The 12,029-nt window shown below is 43.9% G+C and overlaps 1 protein-coding gene across 2 annotated transcripts in view; it reads left to right on the forward strand.

The window, feature by feature from the left end:
* The first annotated feature begins 8,917 nt into the window (after positions 1 to 8,917).
* Positions 8,918 to 12,029, forward strand: part of TNPO1 (transportin 1) — a 32,063-nt gene continuing 28,951 nt past the window's right edge. Inside the window, exons 1-2 of one of the 2 annotated variants that reach the window (XR_014517060.1) lie at positions 8,918 to 9,283; positions 9,464 to 9,577. Coding sequence is in view for 1 of the 2 variants with exons in the window: in XM_083465234.1 (XP_083321360.1) it covers positions 9,473 to 9,577 (105 nt within the window). In the remaining variant the exon portion in view is untranslated. The remainder of the gene's footprint in view (positions 9,284 to 9,463; positions 9,578 to 12,029) is intronic. The other variant, XM_083465234.1, reaches the window with a different exon arrangement.

The raw sequence follows: 12,029 nt of genomic DNA on the forward strand, positions 1-12,029 counted from the left end.
ATGACGGAATAAAGAGCTGTAAATAGACAAACTGGACTCTGTGTGTTTGTCTGGAAGCTGAATCAAGCTGGTGACAGTTCTACACCGCTGTGTGAAACTCTGCTGAGCCGTGACTGAGTGGCGCAGCTGAGGGAAGCGCGCCGGACCGGGCAGCCATATATCGCTAATCGAGGTTCGTAAATCAATTAGCGGGGGTCACGGCTAATAACCAAAAGTCACAGATTGGTCCGCAGGAGCCACCCAATCCAGCTCCAAGTGGAAGTGAATCCACAACCTGATTGGCCTACAGGAGAATCCTGGAATTAGCCAGTTGTGTGCAGCCCATTGTGTAAATAATGTATATAAAGCAGATATTGTGGGGAAACTTCCTTTCCTCCTCACCACTATGAGCTGAGTAAAGAGCATGAAATCCACTCTCGACTCCGAGTATATTTCACTTCTCTTCTCATTAAAAGTGAATTTGTTACAGAATGCTTTAATCCCCTTTTGGTTGCACAAACCAAAATTTCCAGTATACACTGACAGGATACTGACAGTCTGGAGGCAACCTCAGTAATGGTGACTGGAACAACCCGTGTAAAAGTGGTTCTAAAATGATCAGGAAGAAAATCATGTGATACAAGTATGCTATTTTCAGCAGCATCCCCATAGCATGAAAAATGTGTGCACCAGTCATTATACCTGGGCTATGAGTCTCATCATTAGAGCTGGTGAAGATCCAGATGCCGTATTCTGGGATAAAGTGCAGTCAAACCAACAATTCATGTTTTGCTAGATAGGCACATGATAGGAGCCGAAGCTCACTGAATTCTCCCATAGGTTTCCTAGAACTCTGTGAGAGACACTCTCACTGTGTCCTGACAGGGGAAGGGCATATCTAGATATATATTCTCTTACCTGCCTTGGCACATCCTCTTTCTTTTTTGTCTCTTCCTCATCTCTTCATCACCAAGTGAGAAATGTTAGAACATCTGCTAAGTCTGACCTCCAGTGCTCAGACACCAATATAAGCTAGACTTAGGTTTGTCTTTGTAACTGAATTACCATTTTAAGCCTGCCTGAACAAAGGCCGTGTATCTGGTACTCTTCAGCAAGTATTCTGAAGTACCGTGTTCACAAGACTATTTGTGTTATTATTGTTTTAAGGGGGAGGAAAGGGGTAATACCAGGAAAATCAGTCTGCTTTAAAGCATCCTGGATTAACTAAACTAAACTAGCCTATCTAAACTTCCTTTCTAAGCTGCAAAAGGATGGTACTCTACTAAACTCAAGAATGGAAGGATAATATCTAACAAATATATCCTTTTCTAGCATCCCAATACTTATCACTAAGACTTATAGATGTTGGATGCCAAACCTTAGAAATTTTGAGCAAAACCTAAACAGAAGTTTCTCCATGTATATCATGTACGTATACAGATATAGACAAAAGCTGTGTTGTGTTATGAGCACTGCCATCTTTACAGTGATAAATGCTGCATGAGACTGAATAATTCAAATGACATTTGTGCACAGAGACCGCCCACTTAAATAAATTTGATTTCTTTCATAATGTCCTATCCACAAACTGCTCAAACTGACAGGAATAAACAGCTGAAAGCTACAGCTAGCATATGCAGTCATATGCTGCTTAGATATAATGGACTTCTAAAAAATATAAGTTTATTTCTTGATCATGTTTTGTGGTGCCTAATATGCTCCCCCAAATTCCTCTTTCATCCCATAAGCTTGCAAATAAGATTAAAATGGGCTGTTTTAAAATGAATGCTTTGCCAACATAAAAGAATGTGAGGCAGTGTTGAAACATTTTGCTTTCGTCTTGGAGCCAAGGCAACAAACTGGTGGGAACTCATTCCTTTTTTTATAAAATGACAAACCACAGTGACTCATCCTTCGTTCAAGCAGCCACTTTACCCCAATAATCTTGTTGTCATTGTTGTTCTTGAATTACTACTACTTTGAAGGCATTATGGGTATCCCTTTCCGCAAGGATAGCTTTATCATATGTGCCAAATTGTAATGCTGAGATTGTGCCGAAACATGTTCCGTCAAGGGGCATTCCCGACTCTGAGACCTTCACTGCCCAGAATACTAAGTCTAAAGTGAAACTGACTTGAAATTGGTAACAGGACAGGACAATGATCAAAGTGCAGCTGCCTCTCTTGAAATGAATCTCAGTACTTCAGACTCCTCTGCATAGGTGTGTGCAGCACATTTCATTATGGTGTGCATCCAGAGGTTTTTTTTCAGGGCGAACATTTATTGATACATACTCATAAACAGTCATAAAGAACATTATTTATAGGCATCAAACAAACTAAAGAAACTAAAACTTAGGTAAATGTAAATTTTTAAAATCAACAACTAAACTTTAAAAATAAAAACTTAACGAGACTCAAAATACCAACATTTTGTTGTACTGATAAACAAGCACATACAAAAATACAATTGGTTTTCATTACAGTGGTACCTCCGGTTACGAACTTAATCTGTTCCGGAGGTCCATTCGTAACCGGAAACAGTTCTTAACCTGAGACGCGCTTTTGACAATGGGGTGTCCCGCTGCGCACACACCTCTGACGTGCTATTTCCACTCACATCCTGGGGCAAAGGTTGCAACCAGGAGCAGCTGCTTCCGGGTTAGCGGAGCTCATAACCCAATGCGAACGTAACCAGAAGTGTTCATAAATGGAGGTACCACTGTATTCTTATATTTCACCTGATAATGAGCTAAACTAATCCAAACTGACCAAAACAGATTATGGTTTCTTCATCTTCCTGTCCTAGAGAGTCCCACCAAAGGTGGATTGCCTTACTGAAATTCCAAGGTAAAGTGTAGATTACCTAACATATCCAGACAGAAAGTTTTACCGTTTAGGAGTGATCGCTATCAAGATCCTGGCTCTCAGCCACAACAATTCCCATCTCAAGCATTGTCAGTAGGCCCAGCCTTAACTGGTGTGTGGGCTTCTTAGATACATTTTAATTGCTTTTGTAAAGGATTACTGCCAACAGAATGCTATGACTAAATGCTTATTAACAGGATTACGTAGAAGTTGCTTATTATTATCTCTGATGGCAATAGGGTCTCTTGCTTTTAATGCGTCTGTACAAAATATGGATTCTAACATTTTCAGTTAATTACAGTGGTGTTCCTTGGAGGTCAGCAGAGCATGAAGTCAGCCCATCTCTGACCAGGTCGGGATGCAGCTCTCAGAACTAACCTCAACTGGTAAAAGGTGCTCCATGCCACAGAATAAACCTGCAGGTGGTCGAAGCAGCATCCCCAAATGCAACCCGAGGGAATGCAACCCTGTCCATAACAGAATGCATCCACTCACCTGGGCAGATGAGACACTCGCCAATGAGAGGAGTGAGAGTAGCTCAGTCGGTAGAGCACGAGACTCTTAATCTCAGGGTTGTGGGTTTGAGCCCCACGTTGGGCAAAATATACCTGCGTTGCAGGGAGTTGGACTGGATGACCCTGGTGGTCCCTTCCAACTCTACAGTTCTATGATTCTAGGACTCCTTCGTCAAAAGGTGATTATAAACTCCCAGACAAGAGCCTTGACTTGCCCGTCTGCCTGTGCTACTGCAGAGGAGCCACTCTTCAATTTATACTTTAGTCACATCAATGCTGCGGCAGAAAAATCTAGTTGATTAAAATGAAGTTATTCAAATATTTGATTAAAGTAAAATGGCTGGTCAATGTGAAAAGAATATAAATTAGGAAGTGAAGGGTGTTTATAAGTAAAACATGAAGTTGTCTTCCGAATATTGGCATGTTATACTGCACAAGATTCAAAGTGTATTAGTCATTGTGAGATTTGACAGTCCTGCATTGTTGACAATACTCAGTGCATTTTATGAAGCACACAGTTTCTCTGTTGACAGGAGGACTTTGTCACCCTCGACCTCTTCACTTGCCGACATAATTTCCCTTGTAAGCTGAGGAACCTGGGCAGGTTAGGACAGCATAGGCTGACATGATGAAGAGGTTAACAGTTTATCAAGTACTGATTGTAGCTTTTAAAAAACAAGTTGTATTATCATTCTTTCATGGTGCTGATAGCACCACGGTTGCAGGTTCGATCCCTGCAAGGGACAGCTGCAGGGAGATGGATGAGATAATTTTCAGGGCCCCTTCTAATTCTATTATTCTTATCATGCCATATACAAAATAACAGGCCAGATTAGTTTATTATGTGTATCTTAATTTGTACTATATTTAGAAAGATAAACAAACTAGGAATGGTTGGGGTACTGTGAAGTGGTTAGGGTACTGTGTCTTATATGTAACTGAACAATTCAGACAAACAGGAGGCTTTATTCACAAGAGCTGCTGTGTTTGCAGAGTGTACGTGATTGGGGGGGGGTATTTGGCTAATAAGTAGAATAGAAATTTTAGAGAATTGATTTATGTGCATGTTTATTTAAAGCATTTCAGCCAAAAAAGGCTTCCAGAGGCGTTAAAGATAATTAAAAAACAAACAAACCAGGAGACCAGCTTGCAATCTAAAAGACATGACATAAAGTGGAAGGCAGGGGGGCGGGAACAAACCCAGACACCAGTTCTTAACATTAGAGAGTTCTTTTAGAAACAGCTGAGATGGAAATACTTCAGGGAGAAGAGGAAGCAAAAGGAGTGGGCCGTTCAGCAGGCCCAATGAAGTGGCCATGATTCCTATCTCTCCCTCTACTGCAGTCTAGTGGAATGGCTGTTGCCTGTTGGAAGAATAAATAAATGCATGCATGCATGTACAGTGGTACCTCGGGTTACATACGCTTCAGGTTACATATGCTTCAGGTTACGAACTCCGCTAACCCAGAAATCGTGCTTCAGGTTAAGAACTTTGCTTCAGGATGAGAACAGAAATCGTGCTCCGGTGGCGCGGCAGCAGCAGGAGGCCCCATTAGCTAAAGTGGTGCTTCGGGTTAAGAACAGCTTCAGGTTAAGTACAGAGCTCTGGAACGAATTAAGTACTTAACCCAAGGTACCACTGTACATAGTTTGCATATATCACCAGAAATCATTTGTACAGAATCTCCTCATTAGTTGTTAAGTCATTCATTCATTAAAGATAACAGCTTAGTCTTGGATAGGGTTGCCATATTTCAAAAAGTGAAAATCCGGACACAAAAGTTGTTGAGTTTGGTTTTTTTGGAATGTCCTTTGTTGCACCGAAGTATTGGAAATAACTAGTAAATAACTAGTTAGGTTTGTGTGGTAAGTTGCCTTGCTGCACGCTCTTTAGGACTCCTTCTGTAACTTCTAAATTACATTTCCACAGACATCAGTAGCACAGCAGAATATTTCACAACTCTAGTAACACATTCCACACTGAGGCTATAGGCAGTACTTTATCACCAGCCATGTGTATCAGTCTTGGATTGGCTTTTTTCATAACATAGCACGAGAACCTAAACTGTACCAAAAATTGCTTCTGAAAAAAATACTTTTTGCTGATCGCTATCTTTATTTACTTTAGCATAATACTGATTTTATTAAAGATCTAATATTTTTCAATCTTTGGGTTGTATGTAACTAAGTTATAGTCAAAGCAGACCCACTGAAATTATTGGACCTAAGTTGCTTCCACCATTTTGTTCTATGCACAGTCTGCATGCACACAAACAGTAAAGAGGGGTTATCTTTGCCCAGTTGCCTGTGATTATTTGGCTATGGCTCAGTGGTAGAGCACTTGTGTTGAAACAAAATATTGATATTATGTGGGTCTATTTACAACCATTCCTTTTATTTGCATACTCCATCTAATGGGGCATATTAAGGAGTCCAGTGACAACATAAAGAAGAGTTGAGGCAATAGACAACCCTGACTGTTTCCTCAATATTGCACATAAGAATTTACCCCTGTGCCATCCTCTTCATTGATGCTCAAATATGGCATTCCATTCAAGATGGCGATGGAGATAGTCTGGTGAGAAGAAAGCTCTTCGTTGTACTTCAGAGAAAATCTTTTTATGCATTGCTTGATTCTTGGGGGAGGTATTTTGCAGAGGTGAGAAATATTGCATGACTTCTACAAGGCAACACATTAAGACTTATAAGCTTGAAAATATTTACAGCCATGTTATAAAGTGCTTTTAGTTACCGTGTTAAAGCAGTTAGAGGCCTTAGCATGAGGGTTTCTAATTTGCAGCCAGTATTTTCATCTGTTTAAGTATAGATAGGCTGAACCTACAGAATCAGCCCTTTGGAACTTCTCAATTAGGGCCAGTTACTTTTAAGGAAAGGGCTGGTACTCTATTGTTTTTATTGTAACAATCTGTATGTGAACATTTATATGTATATATTGTATATGTATATGCAGGTTTTGGTGTCTTCGGGTGTCCTCCCGTGTAAGAGTTGGGGTGTCCAGGCGACGTTTCGACGAGGTCTCACTCGTCATCTTCAGGCTGGTGCTTTCGGCTTCTTGTTACTGGAACAGAGCAGGATCTCAGTGTTTGAGTTCCTATAAATACTGTTGAGGGGGTGTGGTGTATAGCCTCCAACGTTCTGGGCAGAGAGGAAGTTCCCAGGTTAGTGTGCCTTTTCTTCTTTTGTTCCTTAATTACTTGAGGGATATCATGAGTGATTTCTTGAGTGATATTCTGAGTACCACTTAGGTGGGTCATGTATATGTATATGCATCTATTTGAAAAATTAAATAATAATAATGATCATGATGATGTTCAAATATGGCAACTCTACATAGTCAAAAGCTTTAGAAGCATCTAAACTTTAATAGGGCAATCAAATCTGAACCTTCCTGGGCTGGTGTACACACTTTGGGTTATCATACCTGCCTTTTTAGCACCTTACTAGCCAGCTTTTATTAGCAGTTAAGCTGGTAATAGATGCATATTGGAAATTTTTAGAGGGTGCAGTGGTAACCATACAGTACCAAAAAGTCCAGCAACTAGTGCCGATAGAAAAAATAGCTACTAAACTTAAAATACCAGGCAGAATGAAATGAAAAGACACATATTCTGCGGATTGGCATACTCTTATTATATATGACCTCCACATTATTAAAAAAAATGGTTGCTGACTGCATGTGGTAATAGGAATTGCCACACAATTGGAATATGACTCGGGATATGTATTTGTAATGTAAGAATGTATTTAAAAACTATACAAAAAACAGTAATGAAATATCCAATCCAAAAACATTTTAAAAATTGTAAAAACAGCCCAAAACTTTATTTTCTGCTGTTCAATGTCAAGTCTAATGTCTGTATACAGATAGATTCATTTGGCTTTAAGCAGTAGATGTTTTAATTGTGTTCAAGGGAAATAAGGTTTAGGCCATAATGTCAGTGAAGGTGTAACAGCCTGATCCTGGGTGGGTTTCCTGTGAAGAAAATTCCACTGCATTCAGTGGGCTTCATCCCTAGTAAAAAATGTTAAAGATAAAAGTGTCAGCATGGAACGCACTTCCTTTTGGAGGAAAGCCCAAGTGAAGTACATAGCTGTTCAGGTTACGTTCCCCCTTAACTTGTTCTAATAGCCTGGGAGGAAGAGGTTAAGGCAGGGGTCAGCCAACTTTTTCAGCAGGGGGCCGGTCCACTGTCCCTCAGACCTTGTGGGGGGGCCAGACTATATTTTGAAAAAGAAAAAGAACAAATTCCTATGCCCCACAAATAACCCAGAGATGCATTTTAAATAAAAGGACACATTTTACTCATGTAAAAACACGCTGATTCCTGGACCGTATTTAGAAGGCGATTGGGCCGGATCTGGCCCCCAGGTCTTAGTTTGCCTACCCATGGGTTAAGGCTTCAATCCTTTAACCCTTTACTAGGGAGTAGTTTCACTGACTTAAATTGGACTTTATTCTGAGTATATAAAATGCATAGATCAATAGGGTCTTGAAACCAAGCATTATGAGGAATGTTTGAGGGAGTTGAGTATGTTTAGCCTGGAGGAGACTAACAGGAGCTATGATAGCCATCTTCAAATATCTGAAGGGCTGTCACATGGAAGATGGAGCAAACTTGTTTTTTCTTGCTCTGGAGGGTAGGACATGAACCAATGGCTTCAAGGAAGGAGATTCAGACTAAATTGTTGAGCTTTTTTCCCCCCAGTATGGCAAGCCTAAACAGTTTGACAGTGGAACAGAGTTGGTGGACTCTCCTTCCTTGAAGGTTTATTAAGCAGAGGGTGGTTGGCCATCTGTCATAGATGCTTTAGCTGAGATTCCTGCATTGCAGGGGGTTGGGCTAGATGACTCTGGGGGTCCCTTCCACCTCTACGATTCTAAGTGTGCACCAAAATTGCTGTTAGGAAAACGGTGCAATGACGTTTTTGGGGCTTTTTTTTAGGCCTGTGGGGAGACTCAAGGAGGGAAATTGGTGGGGAATTTCTCAAATGTAGGTAACAGGCATTGCTTCCTTTGGGCAGGAGAGGACTTTGCCTGCATCCCAGTCTGCTTAGATAACATGTTGTTGTTGTTTAGTCGTTTAGTCGTGTCCGACTCTTCATGACCCCATGGACCAGAGCACGCCACGCACTCCTATCTTCCACTGCCTCCCGCAGTTTGGTCAGACTCATGCTGGTAGCTTCGAGAACACTGTCCAACCATCTCGTCCTCTGTCATCCCCTTCTCCTTGTGCCTTCCATCTTTCCCAACATCAGGGTCTTTTCCAGGGAGTCTTCTCTTCTCATGAGGTGGCCAAAGTATTGGAGCCTCAGCTTCAGGATCTGTCCTTCCAGTGAGCACTCAGGGCTGATTTCCTTAAGAATGGAGAGGTTTGATCGTCTTGCAGTCCATGGGACTCTCAAGAGTCTCCTCCAGCACCATAATTCAAAAGCATCAATTCTTCAGCGATCAGCCTTCTTTATGGTCCAGCTCTCACTTCCATACATCACTACTGGGAAAACCATAGCTTTAACTATACGGATAACTATAGATAACATGAGACACCTCCCCATGCTCTCTGCCGCCCCCTAGAGCTTCGTCGGAATGGGTGAGTCTAGATTAGCAGGCCTCCCAGCGACAAGTGCGGGTTGAAGGAGCAGCCTCTTCTGCCTTCCGCGGCCTCCTCTCCCTCAGCGCTCGGCTGGGCGGTCCGAGGGGAAGCTCTCCTCTCTCTCGGCGAGGGCGGGGGGAAGAAGCCAGCAGCCCGGCGCGGGAGCGGCGGCTCTAGGACCCAGGGGGGTGCGGCGCGGCCGGGTTCTCCGAGCCAGATTGCCAATTCTCCTCCGTGACTCAGTCGGCTCTGCGCAGCGCACAGTAGGCGGCGGCAGCGGCGGCCGGGGCTGAGCGCAAGCGAGCAGCAGGTTCGTGGGGCTCCGGGGGAGTCGGCCGTGTGGGGAGGGGGGGAGGGGGAGGGAACTAGGCCGGGCCCATCCGCTCGGAGCGCCGCCGCTTCCTCCGCCGCGCTGCCCTCCCCGCTCGGGCCTAGCGTCGCCTCCTCCTCCGCCGCCGCTAACGGCGGCCGCCGCCTGTTGTCTTTGCAGAGCGCCAAGATGGAGTACGAGTGGAAACCCGACGAGCAGGGGCTCCAGCAGATCCTGCAGCTGCTCAAGGAGTCGCAGTCCCCGGACACCACCACGCAGAGAGCCGTGCAACAAGTATCCTCCTCCCGAAGGGGTGGCGGCGCCGGGAGGGAAGGAGGGAGCGCCAGGCCGGGCACCAGCGGCGGGAGCCCGGCCGGGCCCAACGCCTGGGCCCCCCGCCGCCGGAAGGGCAGAGGAGCCGCGGAGGAGGAGGAGGAGGCCGCTTCCCTTCGGGGTCGCCGGCTGGCGGAGGCCGGGGGCGTTGTAGGCCCGGCCGTGGCGCGGGCTTTGAACCGCCAGGAACGGAGGCGGCGACCCTGCTCTGGCCCCGCGAGGCTTCGCGGCCTCGCACCTGTTGCCAGCCTGGCGCCGAGCCCCGTTTGGCTTTTTAAAGGCTTGGCAGCTCCGGTGTCGGGATCTCCCCTCCCCTCATCTCCGGGCCTGGGCATGAGGACCTTTTCGGCCATGAATTCTTCCCCCAGCTCAAGCCCTCCGCCGGTGGTTCCTCTGGATAACCTGGCCGGCTTTGGACGAGACACGTGTGGAAGTGGTCCTTTGTACCCCCGGGGCACGGAGTCGTGTCGGGCCACCCCGGCGCACGTGTGAATGATAGCGCCCGGCGAGGCAGCTGGCTTTATTGGCATTTCGCTTAACAGGTAGAAAGAACGGCAGGTCGCTATTGCAGACGGAGAGGGTAAGGGTCACCTTCAGAAGTGGGGAAATAGGCTGCAAACCGTTAGTTCCCCGTTTTCCTTTTGTTGCATTGTGAAGACCCATTGTCTGTTGTGGACTCGGTAGATAGCTGATGGATGGGCTTGCTGTTGAATGTCGGTGTATAGGAGACACTCATACTTCTGCTAAAGGCTGGATGAAATCAAAGGTTTCTGGGTTGGTTCTCTCCCCCTCCTAAAGCATGTAGTTCTTACATGTGCATTGGTATGGTTAAGACAAAGCTTGCGGATGTATGTTTATAGCATTAGGGTCCAAAGTTACTGTGTTTGTTTTCCCTTGGACTAGAGATCTGGGTATGATTCAGAAGGCTGAACCTAAGTAAAAAGCATGCAGCTAATCAAACATAAAATGTACGACAGCACAGTGCTACTAAAATGAAATGATTGAATAACTGGTGGTTGATAGGTATGGTTTGTTCAGATTTTCAGTTTACAAATGTGTGTTTTATCCCCATTAAATTCAGATTTCCAGAGTACTTTACAATGAAATATCACTGAGCATGGTGTAGTAAATGGATGGGAGAAATGTAAAAAAAAATAATCTCATTTTTTACAAAAAGTGGTCATGATGGGTGACTTTCGCCCACAACTCTACAATTTTATGAGCCTATGCTGGGTCACACTAGATTGGCTTATTTCGTTTTCCCATCTGCACTCCCTCGGGGTAGGCTATTGTCAGGGACAACAAACTATTTTGGAACCTAATTGCAGAAAAGTGTCACAACAATCCATGGGCGCAGCAAAGGTGGTAGATTTCCCTATGAGTAGAAAATAATAGAATTGTAGAGCAGGAAGGGACTTGAGGATTATCTAGTCCACCCCTTGCAATGTAGGAATCCTGTCCACAACCATCCCTGGGTGGGCTCGAACCACCAGCTTTCTGGTTAACCGCCAGACGCACTGACCCATTGTGCCACTGACCTGCTCTTTGGCTGACCAAATGGGACGAAGTTACTACTTTTCTGACATGAATGTCACAACCTGCATCTTGCAAAAGGATCAGTGAGAAACTTGATCCTTACTTGACAACTGTCTAGGCTTCTCTGCTGAAGTTCTTACACTTTGAGAACCATTGACAAAGCAGTGGGAACATAAGGAATTTTCTACTTTAGTGGAGTCCTTGTAGCACCTTAACCATTATTTGTAAAGAACCTTAATTACAAATTCCAAAAATAATATGCTTTTATATAGATAGTAGGAAGATACAAGCAGATATTATTTTCAAAGCATTGCTCAATGACTGGAATATTTGATATGTCCCTCCTACCTCTTTGAGTGTAGGAAGGGCTTAGCTAACAGCCCATATTCAGAAGTAATGTACCCTCTTATTATTATTATTCATTAAATTTGCATATTGCCCTATACCCACAGGTATCAGGGCAGTTCACAGTCTTTCTCCTATTGTTTTGTGCCCACTCTGATTGCTGGGTTGGTTCGTTTGTGGTTAGAAGTATTATATCACAGCTGCTGATAGATGGTGAAGCTGCACCTTTTTAAAACATAGGTTCTTGAAATAGGTATGTGTTTGACCACTTTCTCCCATCTTAATTTTGATACATCAACATGCAGTATGCTCAGTTGATGTTTTATAATAGGGAAGAGTAATTGGGTACATTGCATTGCCTAGAATGCCAGACTAATTTTGCTAAAATAGATTCATTGGCTTTCTTCAGCATCTCTGAAAGTGACAAGAACACTGGAAAATAACTTGGGAGCAATCAAACTCAATAGAAGAGAACAGAAAACACTCCTGTAGCGACACCACACTGTTTTCTATGGCTTGCACATATTTCTGA

This window comes from Podarcis liolepis, assembly GCF_965112155.1.
Source record: "Podarcis liolepis genome assembly, chromosome: 11".
NCBI classification, from domain to species: Eukaryota; Metazoa; Chordata; class Lepidosauria; order Squamata; family Lacertidae; genus Podarcis; species Podarcis liolepis.